The sequence below is a fragment of the Cetorhinus maximus genome, chromosome 1 (assembly GCF_964194155.1).
Source record: "Cetorhinus maximus chromosome 1, sCetMax3.hap1.1, whole genome shotgun sequence".
Taxonomy (NCBI): domain Eukaryota; kingdom Metazoa; phylum Chordata; class Chondrichthyes; order Lamniformes; family Cetorhinidae; genus Cetorhinus; species Cetorhinus maximus.
Window position 1 is genome coordinate 234,395,559 of NC_135879.1, and position 19,278 is coordinate 234,414,836.

The 19,278-nt window shown below is 46.1% G+C and overlaps 1 protein-coding gene across 2 annotated transcripts in view; it reads left to right on the plus strand.

The window, feature by feature from the left end:
- Positions 1-19,278, plus strand: part of slc4a11 (solute carrier family 4 member 11) — a 232,749-nt gene that overhangs the window by 37,293 nt on the left and 176,178 nt on the right. Inside the window, exon 1 of one of the 2 annotated variants that reach the window (XM_078554596.1) lies at positions 18,951-19,048. The exons of the other annotated variant lie outside the window; for it this stretch is intronic. Within the exon in view, the coding sequence (XP_078410722.1) occupies positions 19,012-19,048 (37 nt within the window). The 5' untranslated portion in view covers positions 18,951-19,011. Of the gene's footprint in view, positions 1-18,950; positions 19,049-19,278 lie in introns of those variants that run through there. 2 annotated transcript variants of the gene reach the window in all.

The following is a 19,278-nucleotide window of genomic DNA, read 5'->3' on the forward strand; positions in this document are numbered from 1 at the left end:
CCTTGGTTCTCAAGGAAGGGACATCCAACAATGCAGTTGGTAAGGTTGTCAACCCGCCAGGATTGCCCTGCACTCTCCAGGAATGAAAAACTGATCTCCAGGACACTGTAGGGGTGGGGGTGTGCTGAAAAATAATGTTCACCCCCTCACCCTGACAATGTTTACCCCCCTTCCTCAACCCCAACAATGTTCACCACCCCCTGACAACGTTCACCCCCCTCCCTCACCCTCGGAAATATTCCCCCCCGCCCCCGACAACATTCACCCCCCCTCCCTCACCCTCGAAAATATTCCCCCCTGCCCCCGACAACGTTCATCCCCCCTCTCACCCTTGAAAATGTTACCCCTCCATCACCCTGACAATGTTCACCCCGCTTTACCCCAACAGCTTTTACCCCCTCTCATTCCTGACAACGTTTACCCCCCTCACCCCTACAGTGTTTCCGCCCCTCACTCACCCCCAACAATGTTTTCCCCCCACCCCAACAGCGTTTACCCTCCCCTCACCCCCCAGAATGTTCCCCTGCCTCACCCTGAGTGTTTACCTCGCTCCCTAACTGCTGACAGTGATTACTCTGCCTCACCCTGAGTGTTTACCCCTCTCACCCCCGACAATGTTTACCCCCCTATCCCGACAGTGTTTACCCCCTCCCTCACCCCAACAATGTTCACTCTGCCTCACCCTGAGTGTTTACCCCCTCTCTCACCCCAACAATGTTCACTCTGCCTCACCCTGAGTGTTTACCCCCTCCCTCACCCCAACAATGTTCACTCTGCCTCACCCTGAGTGTTTACCCCCTCCCTCACTCCTGACAATTATTACCCTGTCTCACCCCGAGTGTTTACCCCTCTCACTCTGAAAATGTTTACCCGCATCCCGACAGTGTTTACCCCTCTCACCAACAACAATATTCAGCTGCTCTCCCCCTGACAACGTTCACTGCTCCACCCTCAGCCCGAAAACTTTTGCCCCCCTCACTCCCGACAATGTTTACCCCCTCCTTCATCCTGATCATTTTGGCAACCAAACCCCCAACAATGTTCAGCCTCCTCCCTCACCTCCGACAACATTCACCCCTCCCTTCACCTCCGACAATGTTAACCCCCCTCCCCGACAATGTTCAACCTCACTCCCCAATGACTGACAGTGCTCACCCCCTCCCCCAACCACTGACAGTGTTCACCCCCCTCCCCCAACCACTGATAGTGTTCACTCCCCTCCCCCAACCACTGACAGTGCTCACCCCCTCCCCCAACCGGACAGTGTTCACCCCCCCTCCCCCAACCACTGACAGTGTCCACCCCCTCCCCCAACCGGACAGTGTTCACCCCCCTCCCCCAATCACTGACAGTGTTCACCCCCCCTCCCCCAACCACTGACAGTGTTCACCCCCCTCCCCCAACCACTGATAGTGTTCACCCCCCCTCCCCCAACCACTGACAGTGTTCACCCCCCTCCCCCAACCACTGACAGTGTTCACCCCCCTCCCCCAACCACTGACAGTGTCCACCCCCCTCCCCCAACCACTGATAGTGTTCACCCCCCTCCCCCAACCACTGATAGTGTTCACCCCCCCTCCCCCAACCACTGACAGTGTTCACCCCCCTCCCCCAACCACTGACAGTGTTCACCCCCCCTCCCCCAACCACTGATAGTGTTCACCCCCCTCCCCCAACCACTGACAGTGTTCACCCCCTCCCCCAACCACTGACAGTGTTCACCCCCTCCCCCAACCACTGACAGTGTTCACCCCCTCCCCCAACCACTGACAGTGTTCACCCCCTCCCCCAACCATTGACAGTGTTCACCCCCTCCCCCAACCGGACAGTGTTCACCCCCCCTCCCCCAACCACTGACAGTATTCACCCCCTCCCCCAACCACTGACAGTGTTCACCCCCTCCCCCAACCATTGACAGTGTTCACCCCCTCCCCCAACCACTGACAGTGTTCACCCCCCTCCCCCAACCACTGACAGTGTTCACCCCCTCCCCCAACCACTGACAGTATTCACCCCCTCCCCCAACCACTGACAGTGTTCACCCCCTCCCCCAACCATTGACAGTGTTCACCCCCTCCCCCAACCACTGACAGTGTTCACCCCCCCTCCCCCAACCACTGATAGTGTTCACCCCCCTCCCCCAACCACTGACAGTGTTCACCCCCCTCCCCCAACCACTGATAGTGTTCACCCCCCTCCCCCAACCACTGACAGTGTTCACCCCCTCCCCCAACCACTCACAGTGTTCACCCCCCTCCCCCAACCACTGACAGTGTTCACCCCCTCCCCCAACCACTGACAGTGTTCACCCCCCTCCCCCAACCACTGACAGTGTTCACCCCCCTCCCCCAACCACTGACAGTGTTCACCCCCTCCCCCAACCACTGACAGTGTTCACCCCCCTCCCCCAACCACTGACAGTGTTCACCCCCACTCCCTCAACCACTGACATTGTCCGGAGGTGGAGTGAACATTGCTGTAGCTTTGGAGTTTGACACTCCAGCGGATTTACCTGGAGTTTGGCTGGTTTTACAACTGCTATGAATAAAGTAAATCCGTGTAAAAACCCGGGTAAGTATAGCGCAAACAGGCCAAGTCTCCGTGGTTCTGGCCATCTGATCACCGTGTTGTTGGAATGGCAGATCAGTCCAGGCAGGGTAAAACGGACAATCGGAACTTTAAACTTCCCGTCTAAGTACCGCGAATGTTCGTACATCAGGACTTCCTCTGGATCCCGAGGCATCTCAGCGACATAAGTTGAATTGGAGGCCCCTCCCCATATTGGAAAATTTTGGCCATTGTGTTTATTTTTCATTTTTCTTGATTGGTTGTAACGTTGTTCGAGAAGGATTTTTAAAAAAAGGCTGATTAACTGGGCAGGGTAGATGATGGTAGGAACTCATACATTAAAAGGACCAGGATTACGTCCAACAGAGTTGGTGATATGGGAGTTGGGTTTGAACCCACAAACATCAAGCTTAAGAGGCAAGCAAGCTGACATTGAACCAAGCTGACATTTAATTGGTCATCAGTTAACGTTAACTTTGAACTGACAGTTAATTGATCAATGGGTGATTTTTGTACTCTATGCTTTGCTGCTAATTTTATCCTCTATAAACTTGACATGGTCCAAAACTCTGCTGCCCATGTCTTAACTCACATCAAGTTCCATTCCCTGATCAGCCCTGTGCTTGCTGACCTACATTGGCTTCTGGTCAAGCAACGTTTTGATTTTAAAATTCTCAAGGTGGTTTTGAAATCCCTCCATGGCCTCGCCCCCTCCCTATCTCTGTAATCTCGTCCAGCCCCACAACCCTCCAAGATATCTGCACTCCTCTAATCCTGCCTCTAGTACCTTCCTGATCTTTAGCACTCCACTACTGGTGGCTGCACTTTCAGCTGCCTAGGGCCTAAGCTCTGGAACTCCCTCCCTCTCTGTCGCTTTACTTCTCTTTCCCCCATTAAAACACTCCTTAAAGCCAAGCTTTTGGTCAATTGACCGAATATCTCCAAAAAGTGTCATACTTTGTTTTATAATGCCCCTGTGAAGTGCCTTGGGATGTTTTATTAGATGAAAGGCACTGTATAAATAGAAGTTGTTGCTGTTCTAATTGTAAAAGTTATGATGATGTTTAAGCTTTTTCGCAATCTGCTTGGCCCAAGATATATCCATCTTAAGTAAAATACCATATTTCAAAGCCAATGGTGAGCAGTACATCTTGAACAGCATTTTTGGAGCATTGACATTTAACTGACTATCTGCCTTTCAGCTGAACCTGCTGTAGCATTTATGCATAAATAATGGTGAGCGCCATCAGCCTCACCATTACTTTGACAACAAGATCTGGTCCAAAGTGAAGACTAGCTGCCGATAAACTATGGCCTAGAAATTGGATTATAGCAGGAACAGAGATGGACGTGAGGTGCTGTGCACAGTGCCGATGCCTAAGGACATTGGCAGGAACCGTGGGAAATTGGCCTGCCAGCCTACTTTGTCCATTACCAGCGAGCTACGGGTCACTGTCTTAGAGGGAGCTCACCGATCCACTGAGTTACTAAAAGCCAGCTGAGTTCGCAAGTATAGATTCCAAGGGGGCTCCGATAATGCTCGCTAGTTTAATTTGGAGTCGGGAGAAACACTTCGGCTACTTCCGGCTCCATAATCGGGTGACGTAAAACATTAAAATATGCCTCTGCCCAGGTAGCCTTCAAGGCTTTGCTGCCAAGCACCTGGGAAGACTAGCTGCAGCATTCAGTCAATCATTAATGGATAGTTCAAATGGAGCCTCAAACTGCAGGCATTTAGTGTCCAATTTGCTTGTGCTAAGGTCCTAATCCCTATTTCTGGCACAGATCATGGATTCCTATGCAGAAACATTTGCCAATATGGCAGCGCGCCAGCCAGTCTATTGGATGTCTAGGTGCCTGCTTTACACCTGTAATAGGGTAGTGGGCCCATCAAATTTATAGGCTCATATTTTGGGACAATTCACTGTCTCTCCAACTGGAGGCTGGGTTATCGAACAGGTTATTGTTGCCACCATCTTGGTCAATTCCTCAAAGAAACCATTGGATTTACTTAACTCGGTTTCTTCCTTTGTGCTGTCCAAAGCTTACGTAAAGGGGCTGAAAGTGGTCCAAAAGCAAGAAAGAGGCTCTTCATGAAGCAGCAAATGATTTTTCACCACGTCAACTGTTGTTTTCCAATGACTATTGGAAAGGTTCATAATTTCAAACCAAGTCAAAGTGGCAGTGAGATTAGGAAATAACGTCTCCGAAAGGAGATTGAACTATTGTTCTGTGAACATCAGTGGAATGAAGATCGGGAACATTGAAACCTTTTCGCGCTGCTGCTACGGGCTAATTTCACCCTCAAAATATTCTTGTGGGGTCAAGGTTAAGCAGAACAGTGTTTAGACTGGATGAAGTCCTTCTGAACAAGCACCATGAATTGGAGATACATAAGGCCAGATGAAGCACACCATTTGACACAGCGTCACAAAGAAACATGTACTCTTATACACTCATGGACAGGGCAAGGTTGCGGGGGGTGAGTGGGGCGTGGCGGGTGGGGAGGGAGGTGGTGCGGATGCCGGGTGTGATGAACTTCATGTAAATACAAACGACACAAGTGTTTTTTTTTTCGGTTAGGCCTCAATATTCTGTATCAGTCCAATAAGAGACCCTCCTGAATGTCAGCAGAGAAATCTTACACACAGTTTATGATTTCTCTGGCATTTCCCCTCCCAGACACCATTATCACTTACAGTGCTACCAAGGTCAGAGAATAGGAAACAGTGAGATTTTATTTTTTTATATTGAGAAAATCACAACTTTGGTTGGAAGCCAATTGAAATGACTAGAACTGGATTCACTCATTTGCCCTGAATCATGAAGAAGTTACACCTTTGTTCACAGTGAAAGGTAGGATTGTGTTTGGAAATAAATAGTTATGCCAGCTGTATGCAGATGTTTCAACACAGAATTTATCTTCACTTCATAGAACCATGGCATTTGAAATGTATATAACCAGAAGGTAATGGTTTTCCTTTCGCAGTAAAGTCCCCAAGGGCTTTCATACTCTCTATAACCACCTGAGCCAGTCTCAGGAGACAGCTACCTGATTGAACTGGCTCTACACTGAAGTCCTGCATAACATATACAAAAGAAGCAATCCATTTATCAAGCATCTCACTTAGAATATCATTTGAATACCATGTAGCTCTTTGATACAAAAGTTTTGTTAAATGCATCAATTCTAATCAGCTCACATTCCCACATTACATTTGTTAACTGAGTTATAAAGACACAATATTCTCTAATTAGCTCCACTGACTCTCAAGCCTCCAGACTTTGATAACTATAAATAGTCTTATTGTCCTCTCTAACTTCCAATTTCCGATGCAAAAGCTAAATACTGCAGATCCTGGAAATCTTAAAACAAAAAAACAGAAAATGCTGGAAATATGCAGCATGTTAACTCTATTTCTCTCTGTAAAGGTGCTGCTAGACTTGCTGAGTATTTTCAGCATTCTGTTTTTATTTCGCCTCCCTTTCTGTTTTAGGGTGGATTTAAGGGTATGTTCGAGCTTAAAATAAGATTTTCGATTAATTTTTCTATGACGAAGATTAATGGCTCTGGGGAAGAGATATGGAATAATGTATCGTGTTTAATGATTTGCCCTATGGTGCTTCACAAAGGCATAATCAGCCCATTGTGAACTCCCAGCTAAAGAAGGAAATATTACATTCGATGATCAAAAGCTTCATCAAAGAGGCTGGGCTTTAAGGAAGATTCCAGAACAGTGCGTAGTGTTGAATACAGATATCATATTGATTGTATACATGGAATGACTGTACAACATAAATGATTGAAACAATTAGTCAAGTGCATGACTGCAGCAATGAAATACTAGGCTGCATTAGTCCAGGGAGAGTGCAAATTGAAAGTGATGATATTATTACTATATAAAGTATTAGCTAGACTCCATGTGGAGTATGTAAATAAATTGTCAGTACACCATGAAAGGCAGGGTGGGGGGAGGCGGGGTGGTGAGATGTTCTGCAAGTGTGTGCAGAGGGAGGAGTTGGGTGTGGAGAAGAGACAGTGTAGAGAAAGAAAGAGAGAACCTGTATTTATAAAGCACTTTTCATGACCTCAGGATTTCCCAAAGTGCTTTGCAGCCAAGAAGTATATTTGAAGCATATTCACTGTTTCAATGCAGGGAAAGGTGACAGCTAATTCACACACAGCCAAGTCCCACAGACAGCAATAAAACAAATTACAAGGTTAGCTGGTTTTTTAATTTACTCATGGGATGTGAGCATTACTGGCCAGGCCAGCAATTGTTGCCCATCCCGAGTTGCCCTTGAGAAGGTGGTGGTGAGCTGCCTTCTTGAACCGCTGCAGTCCATGTGGTGTAGGTACACCCACATGGCTGTTAGGGAGTTCCAGGATCTTGACCCAGCGACAGTGAAGGAATGGCGATATATTTCCAAGTCAGGATGGTGAGTGACTTGGAAGGGAACTTCCAGGTGGTGGTGTTCCCGTATATCTGCTGCCCTTGTCCTTCTAGGTGGTAGTGGTCGCAGGTTTGTTGGAAGGTGCTGTCTAGGGAGGCTTGGCTTACTGCAGTGCATCTTGCACACGGTACACACTGCTGTCACTGTGTGCCAGCGGTGGAGGGATTGAATGTTTAAGGTGGTGGATGGGCTGCCAGTCAAGTGGGCTGCTTTGTCCTGGATGGTGTCAAACTTCTTGAGTGTGGATGGAACCACACTCATCCATGCAAGTGGAGAGTCTTCCATCCCGCTCACTGATCCCACAGCTCTTCCAACCCCTGACTGTTTTGAATTAGCAGACTTTAGATAGAGGGCCAGTGAAGCCTAACCCCACAGGGCTTCCCTAAAATGGGTAACATCATTTTGCCTTTAACATCATTAAATGTTTTCAGGCTTTGTGAAGCTCACCAAAACTGACTTTTACAAGTAAAACTACAAATTAAGTTAAAGCAGTAAAATAACAGGAATTGCACTCAGCGCTCATCAGTTGGTGTCCTCATCAATATTATTTATTATTAATGCCATTGGAACTGGCCCAGAAACCCAACTAGTTTACTTTTAGAGAAAAAAAACCTATAGTCCTTACCCAGTCTGACCTATAAGTGACTTCAATACCACACCAATGCTGTTGACACTTAATTGGTCAAGCAAGGCATTCAGTTGTATTGAACTACTAAATGCAGCGATTTGAGAAGGCATCCACTACCATCTTCTCAGGACAACCACAGATGGGCAAGAGCCTTCCAGAGGGAACCCCATCCTAAGAATGAATTTTTAAAAACGCAGGAGACAATTGTGTGCTCTTCCCTTCTAGCAGGGGGTGCCACGAATATCTATAAAGAGGGCTGACTTTTCCAAAGCATTGATATAGCAAAAATTGATAAACTAAACTGAAATGGTATGATTGGGAGATATTGGCCTTCCGGTCTTCAGATGGTTGTATGACGGAAGATCTACTGGGACCCCTCGGAAGTCCCTACGCAAGGACGCCGCGGGAATTTACGAGGAGGTTTTAACTTCCAATGGGAAATTCTCCTGTATCCGGAGCCTTCCAAAAAAGTCTCCAACTCTGACTTAGAGTCGGAGCTTATGGAAGGTTTTGTCTTACTTACCAGAATAGTTACCCAGGAAATGTTAGACAGGAAAAAAAAACCATGTCTAATTCCTGGGGAACTATACAACTGACCTGCCCCGAATCCACACTGACACCCAGCCCCCCAATTCCCGACTCTCTGACTTCCCCCACCCTCCAACTCTCCCTACCCTCCGACCCCTGTAACCCTCTGACTCACCCCAAACCTCCAACAACCTCAACCCTCCGACTCCCCCCTCCCAACCCTCTGACCCCACCCCAGCCCCTCTCCTGACCCTCCGACTCCCCCACAACCTGACCCGACCTTACCACTTATCATCCTGCCATCTATTCACTCTGCCACCCTACCTGCCTTGCCACCTACCACCTTACCCACTTACCTCACTCGCCCTCATTCACTAACATAGTGAAAACCTTTGGGGCATTTAAATAACTTTTCACTGTGTTAGCGAATGAAGACTTATCAAGGTGCGGCAGTCAGTGCTGTAGAATGGGGCAATGGCTTGGCTTCCACCGACCATCGTGCCCTGCGAAGAAGGACTCCGAGGACAGGCACACTCCGCATTTCCGAAGAGGCCTAGTGCGGAAATCCGGGCGAGAAACGTGGGAGCTCTGGCGCTGAGTTATAAAGTAGGAGCGGAGTGGCAACCTGACGGTGATTGCTTCAGCTCAATGAAATGGGAATTCCAAGTAGCTGCAGGGAGGACCCAGTGAATTTCTACCACGTAATGAGGTTTGCCCCAGTGCGTTTTATTGGTGGAAGGGTCTGCCTTTTGCGTTGAAACTTGGGGTGATTCCTGGTGACCTTTTCAAAAAAAAAGAAAACTCATGGAATGTGGCCAGGCAACTTTTATTGTCCATCCCTGTGGTTGGTCTCAGGCCAAGTGTGACGTCAGGCTATATCTGGGTGGGGATAGGCAAAGGACATCTGACTCCATAGTCAAATTTTCTGCTACCAATCACACGATTTATTGAACACAGTTTCTTCATCACTGGCTCAGTTCATAGCACCCTCGCCTTTGAATCAGTGGGTTGTGGGTTCATGTCCCACTCCTGGAAACCAAGAACTGTGATTGTACTCAAAAGAGTTGCAATCTGTGACTGTTGATAACTCGAAAGAGTTTCATCACTGAGACCCTCTAGCCTTGCAGGAGAGATAGCAGCCTCACCGAGCAGAAAGTTGGTCAAGTGGCAGGTGGAGCACACTGATCTCTCTCAGGCAAGGTCGCCCATCTCCCGCAATCTTTCACCTTTTTATTAATAATAATAATAATAATAATAATAATAAAAAACCATTACCCTCCTCTGCCTGCTTTGGAACCAAATAGCTTTGCATTCACGTCAACCGAACTGTTTGGGTTCGGCTGTTTCAATTTTGAAGGTTCCCTCCCTCCCCGCGAACAAGCTCCTCGAGGAGTTTAATGGGCCATTTAGTTGGAGGCGGGCGGATTCCCCGCCCTGGTGGGAGGAAATAGTGTTAGGACTCCGCAGAGTGTTTCAAATCGTACCCCGCACCCTTCCCCAACCCCACTAAAAATCTCGCCCGTGTAACCCTCTACAACTTGCTACCGTGGGATTGTGGACTCGGGCCACCTGGCTCTCCAGCTCAGTCCTGCAAACTCTAGCCTACCTAGGTCATGTTATCCCATTAAGGGATAATTTAATCCCTGTGGGATTGGGCTTGAATTCAAATTTGTCGACTTCAAAGCGGGTTTTCGTGGAAATATTTCCACCAAAAAAAAAGCCTTTGGCAAATTCAGTTTTTTTTTTGGCACTGGGAGTTACTGGTGCAGCGACAGTTCTGCATGTCCACCCCCCCAGCTGCTGTCCAGCGCCTACACCTCCTTACAGGACAGCACAAGGGAGGAGTTTGGAAACCACTGTCTTCAGCCCCAGAAGCAAACAGTTCTAGGCTCAAAATCTTATCGGACGGAAGCAGGTGTTGCAAATTTTGGAGCCTGGTCAGCATAACCAAAACAAAGCAATTGCGAATCTTTTGATTTCCCATCCATTCTGCTTGCAAGACATTTGCACCTTCTAATACAAAAACCCTGCCAGCAAATCAGCATTCCTGTGGGTCCTAGTGCCTGCCGCCGTATTCCGATTCATAGGCTATTTTATACCTGACGGCTTCAATATGCAAGAAGATTGAGATACCACAGATATATTGAACTAGGTGACTGGCCATGTCTTTTTTTTTTCTTCTTGCTCCTGTACGCGCTTGTGTTCCTGCTTAAATTGGCTACGTCACGCAGGCAAAGAGTCATTACAGAACAGGAGGCCATTCGCCCCTTCCAGTCCTGTGCATGCTTCTGTTCCCACTTAAATTGGCTATGTCGGCTGTATTTTTATTCTCTGAGTCCAGAGACGATACCCCCCCTCCCCTTAGTTTCTTTTGGATTTTGGAAATTTTTCAAGTGTCTTTCTAAATAATTTACTTTAACCATCTTATTGGGATCCTAAAATTAAGAGATTTTAATAAAATCCCCAAACGTGTATCTTTTGCACTGAATGACCAAATGAGAAGGGTTAGATTTTCTGTGAGTTATATTTCGAATACATATGTAGCAATTGAATTGTGATGTGCCATGGAAGAATTTGGGGAGTGAGCTGGGGAGAGAGGGAGAAGCAGGCTCATGTGGGTGCAAACATCAGCAAAGACTTGGAGAGCTACATGATGATATTCTTTCTATGTCAAAGGTGCCCCATAAATGTGAGCTTTTGTTGAATGACCACTTCTTGTCCAACACACGGGATTTACCCATGCCTCAAATTGTAAAGTTTCATCCTTGCGTTTAAGTGCCTCCATGGCTTCACTCCTCCCTATCTCTGTAACGCCCTCCGACCCTCCAACTGTATTCTTCTGGCTTGTTTCGAATCCCCCACTTCCTTCGCTACACCACTGGTGGCTGTACCTTTTGCTGCCTTAGGCCCTAAGCTCTCGACTTCCTTCCCTTAGGCTCTTTGCTCGTCTACCTCGATGGGATTGGATGAAGGAGGGATGGGAGGAGGCTTATCTGGAGCATAAACACCAACACGAATATATTGGGCTGAATGACCTGCTCTTGTGCAGTAAATACTTGGTGTTATTTTATGACCTCGCTCCCTCCTCCTTTGAGGTGCATCTTAAAATCTGCATTTTTGACCAAGCTTTGGGTCACCTGTCCTCATGTCTTCACCCTTAACTCACAGAACCGTTACAGCACAATAGGAAGCCATTCGGCCCATCGTGTCTGCGCCAGCTCTGCGATTGAGCAGTTCACTCAGTGCCATTCTCCCGCCTCCTGCCCGTAACCCTGCACATTCTTCCTTTTCAAAGAACCGTCTAATTCCGCTTTGAAAGCCTCAGTTGAACCTGCCTCCACCATACTCTCAGGCAGTGCATTCCAGACCTTAACCACTCGCTGTGTGAAGAAGTTTTTTCCTCATGTCGCTTTTGGTTCTTTTGCCAATTATTTTAAATCTGTGTCCTCTCACTCTCCATTCTTTCGCAAGTGGTAACAGTTTCCCCCCTGTCTGCTCTGTCCAGACTTCTCATGATTTTGAAAACTTCCATCAAATCTCTTTTCAGCCTTCTTTTCTCCAAGGAGAACAGTCCCAACTTCTCTAATCTTTCCTCACAACTCAAATTTCTCATCCCTGGAACCATTCTTGTAAACCTTTAGGGATGGGCAATAAATGCAGCCTCAGCCAGTGAAGTCCACATCCAGTGAATGAATAAAAAAAAAAGAAACCTCTTCTGCACTCTCTCCAATGACTTCACATCCTTCCTAAAGTGTGATACCCGGAATTGGACACAATACTCCAGCTGAGGTCTAACTAGTGTCCTATACAAGTTCAACACAACCTCCTTGCTCTTGTACTCTACGCCCCTATTAATAAAGCCTAGGATACAGTATGCTCAGTGCCACTTTTTGTTTGATAACACTTCTGTGAAGCACCTTGCAATGATTACTATGGAAAATGGTCTATGTAAATGCAAGTTGTTGTTATGAGTTCTAACCCTAGTACCAACGTCTGTACAAAATCCAAATAAAGAAAGACTTGTATTTATGCAGTGCCATTCATGACCCTTACGCATTTTACAGCCAGTGAAGTGTAGTCACTGTTGTAATGTAGGGAGACCTAGGCTGACATTTTAGTGCGGCATTGAGAGGGTACTGCACTGCCAGAGATGTGTTTGCTGGATGAGATTTTAGGGGTGAATTTTCCCGAAGCTAACTCCACTCCTCCAACCTGGCTTTGGTGGAAGTACAGCACAAACCCCTGCTTAAGCCCTGAGGAATTCCACTCCTGTGAACCTGTTTGTTTAATGGATGTTAATAATCCTATGGTACTTATTTGAAGAAAGTAGAATTTCAAAGGTGTCCTAGCCAACATAACAGCACCTCATCTTCCGACTAGGCACTTTACAGCCTTCCGGACTGAATATTGAGTTCAACAATTTTAGATCATGAACTCTCTCCTCCATCCCCACCCCCTTTCCGATCCCCCTTTTTTCCAATAATTTATATAGATTTTTCTTTTCCCACCTATTTCCATTATTTTTAAATGTATTTCCATCCATTGTTTTATCTCTGCCTTTTAGCCTATTTCGATCCCTTCCCCCCACCCCACTGCCACTAGGTCTATCTGTACCTTTATTATCACATTCCTTAGATAATATCACCAGCTTCAACACTTCTTTGTCCTTTTGTCTATGACATCTTTTGGTTATCTCCACCTAGCACTGGCCCTCTATCCAGCTCTACCTGTCCCACCCGCCCCCCTTAAACCAGCTTATATTTCACCTCATTTCTATTTTTCCTTAGTTCTGTTGAAGAGTCATATGGACTCGAAACGTTAACTGTGTTCCTCTCCGCAGATGCTGTCAGACCTGCTGAGTTTTTCCAGGTATTTTTGTTTTTGTTTTATAACTTCAAAAAACTTATTTTCACTCATCACTCATCTTGTTTGTGTCTGTGCATTGGCTGCTGTGGTTGTCTTGCTAACAGTGACTGCTTTTTAAAGTAATTAATTGTATATGAATTGTTTTCAGATATCATAAACTGAGTGCAGCAAGAACTCATATATAGCATAGGGACATACGGAACTGCATAAAGACCATACCAGTCCATCAGACTTGTAGCTCAAAAACAGAATAGACTGTCCATTTTTCTCAGCTATGTCTGTCCAATTGTGTGCAGTTCTGGTCACCACATTACAGGAAGGACATAATAGCTTTGGAGAGAGTGCAGAGGAGGTTTACAAGAATGTTGCCAGGGTTAGAAAAGTGTAGCTATGAGGAGAGATTGGATAGGTTGGGGTTATTTTCCTTAGAACAAAGAAGGCTGAGAGGTGACTTGATTGAGGTGTACAAAATTATGAAGGGAATAGATAGAGTGGACCAGATAAAATCGTTTCCCTTGATGGAGAATTCTAGAACCAGTGGACATAGATTCAAGATAAGTGGCAGAAGGTGTAGGGGGGACATGAGGAAGAACTTTTTTACTCAGAGGGTAGTGGGTATCTGGAATTCACTGCCCAGGTTGGTGGTGGAGGCAGAAGCTCTAAACTCTTTTAAAAAGTACCTGGATCTTCACCTAAAGTGCTATAAGCTGCAGGGCTATGGGCTGGGTGCAGGAAGGTGGGATTAGAAAGGGCACCTGGGTGTCCTCGGGCTGGCATGGACAAGATGGGCTGAATGGCCTCCTTCTGTGCTGTAATTTTTCTATGGTTCTATGGTTCTATGGTTCCAAACCCACGACCGCAACCATCTAAAAGTACAAGGGCAGCAGATACATGGGAAGTTCCTCTCCAAGCTACTCATCATCCTGACTTGGAAATAAATCTCTGTTCCTTCACAGTTGCTGGGTCAAATTCCTGGAACTCTCTCCCTAACAGCACTGTGGGTGTACCTACACCACATGGACTGCAGCGGTTCAAGAAGGCAGCTCACCACCACCTTCTCAAGGGCACTTAGGGATGGGCAATAAATGCTGACCTAGTCAGCGATGCCCACATCCCATGAATGAATAGAAAAAAACTGATCTATAACTTTCCCTACCCCTGCACACCTCCAACCCTTATTTAAGGTGTTTGGCAGAAGAACCAAAGGAGAGATTAGGATTTTAAAATTTTATGCAGTGAGTTGCTATGAGTTGGAATGCAATTCCTGAAAGGGTGTGCGAAAGAGAGTCAGTGGTAACTTTCAAATGTGAATTAAATAAATACTTGAAAAGGAAAAAAATCCAGGGCTTTGGAGAAAGCGACAGGACAATGGGCAGCACTTTCAAAGCTAGAACAGACATAATGGGCCAAAAGGCCTCTTTCTGAGCAGAATGATTCCATGTTCTGTTGTAGCTCTTAGGATTTGGTAAAAGCATCTTGGCTATGTCAATAAGTTCTCTGTCTTCCCTGTGGGGTTTGGTGGGGTGAGGGGCTGGTTGGAGCCGGGATGGGCAATAAATGCAGGCCTTGCCAGCAATGCTCACATCCCATGAACAAGTTGAAAAGAGTATGGAGCAAAGTTCTCCTTATTTTTCCCAACAATATACTCGAATCCTAATCTTGGGAAGAACACTCCCTAGTATACTTGTAATAGTGTAAATTAAGGCTAAGGATATATCAGTAGGGGGCATGCATTAAATGATTACTAGAGCACATATAAAGAGACAATTATTGACACTGGTGGTGGGTTGTAGCGTGAGGAGCTATACATTTGTAATGTTTTACTTTGTGAATAAACTCAAACTGAGGAAAGATTGACTTTTGGTCTCTTCCTTCACTAACTGGCTGTCAGACGTTTGGCAATTCAGCTCCTTGAGCCTTCTGCAATTCGATTAAAGCATGATTTTAATTCCATTGGCCCACTTTAGTTCCATAACTTTCATTACACGTGCCCAACAAAAATGTATCAACCCCAGTTTGAAATTTTCCATTGACAACCCCTTCCACGCCCCCGACCCCACCACCCAACCTCAACAGCAATTTTTTGGGAAAGAAATTTTCAGATTTCAAATAGAAATTAAAGTGCAGTGTAACTAGACTGTAAAGAATCCAGCTGTGAACGAGATTGGAAACCTAAGGTTCTGAATGGCACTATAGAGATACAAGTCTTTCTTTCTTTACATGGTGACTGTAAAAGCCTTGATTAATATCTGCACCAACTTGGGGTTTAACAAAGCATAATCTAAACTAATATTAGGATATGTGTAATCATCTGCCACTAACCATTGTTGAAGCAGAGCCCATAAATTCTTTTGTATGCATGGAAATTAAGAATTTTAAAGAGAGCTTTCTGGAGAGTGGGATTAGACAAGAAGGTTCTTTCTACATTGAATTTCGGTCAACCATTGCTAAGTAGATAGAAAGCATGAGAGGAAGTTTAAGAAAGCGCTATTAAAACACAAAACAAAAACAAAAACAAAAATACCTGGAAAAACTCAGCAGGTCTGGCAGCATCGGTGGAGAGGAACACAGTTGACGTTTCGAGTCCTCATGACCCTTCAACAGAACTAAGTAAAAATAGAAAAGGGGTGAAATATAAGCTGGTTTGGGGGGGGGGGCATTGGGACAAGAACAGATAGGTAGAGGGCCAGTGATGTCACAGACAAAAGGACAAAGGTGTTGAAGGTGGTGATATTAACTAAAGGAATGTGCTAATTAAGGGTAGAAAGCAGGACAAGCAAGGTACAGATAGCCCTAGTGGGGGTGGGGTGAAGGAATTTAAAAAGGCTAAAAGGTAGAGATAAAACAATGGATGGAAATACATTTAAAAGTAATGGAAATAGGTGGGAAAAGAAAAATCTATATAAATTATTGGAAAAAACAAAAAGGAGGGGGAAAAAATGGAAAGGGGATGGAGGAGAGAGTTCATGATCTAAAATTGTTGAACTCAATATTCAGTCCAGAAGGCTGTAAAGTGCCTAGTCGGAAGATGAGGTGCTGTTCCTCCAGTTTGCGTTGAGCTTCACTGGAGCAGCAAGCCAAGGACAGACATGTGGACATGAGAGCAGGGTGGAGTGTTGAAATGGCAAGCGACAGGGAGGTCTGGGTAATGCTTGTGGACAGACCAAAGGTGTTCTGCAAAGCGGTCACCCAGTCTGCGTTTGGTCTCTCCAATGTAGACGAAACCACATTGGCAGCAACGAATGCAGTAGACTAAGTTGAGGGAAATTGAAGTGAAATGCTGCTTCACGTGAAAAGAGTGTTTGGGCCCTTGGAAAGTGAGGAGAGGGAAAGTGAAGGGGCAGGTGTTGCATCTTCTGCGGTTGCATGGGAAGGTGCCGTAGGAGGGGGTTGAGGAGTAGGGGGGTGATGGAGGAGTGGACCAGGGTGTCACGGAGGGAACGATCCCTACGGAATGCCACCTGGGGGGGTGAAGGGAAGATGTGTTTGGTGGTGGCATTGTGCTGGAGTTGGCGGAAATGGCGGAGGATGATCCTTTGAATGCGGAGGCTGGTGGGGTGATAAGTGAGGACAAGGGGGACCCTATCATGTTTCTGGGAGGGAGGAGAAGGTGTGAGGGTGGATGCGTGGGAGATGGGCCGGACACGGTTGAGGGTTTTCCACCCACGGTGGTTCACCCCCTTCTCCTCAACCCCCACCCACGGCACCTTCCCATGCAACTGCACAAGATGCAACACCTGCCCCTTCACTTCCCCTCTCCTCACCATCCAAGGGCCCAAACACTCTTTTCAAGTGAAGCAGCATTTCACTTGCACTTCCCTCAACTTAGTCTACTGCATTCGTTGCTCCCAATGTGGTTTCCTCTACATTGGAGAGACCAAACGCAGACTGGGTGACCACTTTGCAGAACACCTTCGGTCTGTCCGCAAGCATTACCCAGACCTCCCTGTCGCTTGCCATTTCAACACACCACCCTGCTCTCATGCCCACATGTCTGTCCTTGGCTTGCTGCATTTTTCCAGTGAAGCTCAACGCAAACTGGAGGAACAGCACCTCATTTTCTGACTAGGCACTTTACAGCCTTCCGGACTGAATATTGAGTTCAACAACTTTATATCATGAACTCTCTCACCCCACCCCACCCCCACTAGGGCTATCTGTACCTTGCTTGTCCTGCTTTCTACCCTTAATTAGCACATTCCTTTAGATAATATCACCTCCTCTTTTTGTCCTTTTGCCTGTGACATCATTTGGTTATCTCCACCTATCACTGTCTCTCTACCTAGTTCTACTTGTCCCAACGTCCCCCCCTCCCCCCCCCCCCCCCCCCACCCAACCAACCAGCTTATATTTCACCCCTTTTCTATTTTTACTTAGTTCTGTTGAAGGGTCATGAGGACTCGAAACGTCAACTGTGCTCCTCTCCGCAGATGCTGCCAGACCTGCTGAGTTTTTCCAGGTATTTTTGTTTTTGCTTTTGTTTTGGATTTCCAGCATCTGCAGTTCTTTCCTTTTATCCCTGCTATTAAAACACACCTACTTCCTTTGACAATTCATTAATTTGTTGTTTGAAAGGCTGTAAGCTGTTTAATAAATCTCCATTAAAAGTTTCTTAATGAGTCCCCGGTAACATGCTATAGATATGACCTAAAAACAAAAAGCAAGAGCCATGAGGGCTCGAAACGTTGACTGATTTCTTCTCCGCCGATGCTGCCAGACTTGCTGAGTTTTTCCAGGTAATTCTGTTTTTATTTTGTTATAGATATGACCTGGTGTCCCATTATCTGGTTGTATGTTAAGCCTTGTGAATCCTGTTGACATGCTAATGCTTTCTCACGAATAGTTTGCATATGCATCTGAATCAAACACTTGTGTTTGCACCTCATTAACACGTTATACATGTGCTCTGGATTCTTGGTAATATGTTGCATGTGTGAACTTTTCTTGCCACTAACTAGTTTATTTGTTTCCTGGTATCCCTGTTAACAGATTACAAGTAAAATGAATTCATCTGCACCCATTAACTGGCTCTATCTGTGCACCTCTGTCCTCATTGACTGACTTCACCTGTGCACACATGTCTGCCTCAACCGGCTTCATTTGTGCACCTATGTCCCCATTAAATGATCTCAGTATCTGTGTCCCCCAAAAACCGGCTTCATCTGTAACACAGATGTCCCCCCATCTGCCTTCTGACGTTCCTATTAACGGCTCTCATCTGAAACCTAGTGTTTCCCCATTGACCAGTGTCCCAAAGAGGCTTCCACCATGTCTGTAGGGGACCTTTTTCCAGAGCTGACAGCTGGGGCTGAGATGTGCAAAGAAGCTGGGTCCAATGGCCAACCCGAGCAGCGGGAGCAGACTGCAAATCCAAGAAACGTCACATCGAATTCCACTTTCAAATAGTAACCCCCTTTCCCAGAGAAATTAGAGTTTTGCACCGATTTGAAAAAAAATAAAAAAAACACTTGACAATGGTGGCGCCCACCCAGGGGACACTCTTTCACGGTTAAATAAAAGAATGCAAATTCTTTCAACCCGCAAGTTTAAAATATAGAATTTTTACAACTAATATTTTTCAGGGTTGAACATTTTCCAGGAGGGTTAAATCGCTGCTGTTTAAATTGCGATCCACTTGCAGCTGCCTAGTTTGTACAGTAAAAGTACACGTGGTTTACCTCTTTTTGGAAGAAGCGCTTTAATAGTGCATTTCCTCTCGCCCTCTTACTAACATCGCAATTTTTTTTGGTGTTGTTTTGCTTGTTTTTTTTTTGGGGGGGTGGTTGGTGGTGGAGGGGGTGAGTAGGCGGAGGTCAGGACCCCTCTGGGCGTTTCTTGGACTCCGCTTGTTGGATCAGTTTCACTTCTCTGGAGCTGGATTTAAAAAGGCAGCGCAGGGGGAGAGAAGGGTGAGGGACTGATGGTGCTGAAGTCTTTCTCCAACACACACCCATAGCCCAGCCGGTATGGATCCCACGCGGGTTTTTCATCTGCAACCGTGTGGTAAGCAGGATCATTTTTAAAAAAAAACATATAATAATAATAATAATAATAATTAATTATAATAATAAGGGGGAAATAAGTAAATTCACGTGGTTGCAGACACGTTAATTTCTGCGGGGGTGGTGGGTGGCAAGGAAAGGCAATTGGGTCAGTTTCAGAGGGGAAAGATGTTAAGGAAACTGAGGCGTTTACCATTGATGAGCCTTAAAGACTCGGTCTTGATGCGATGG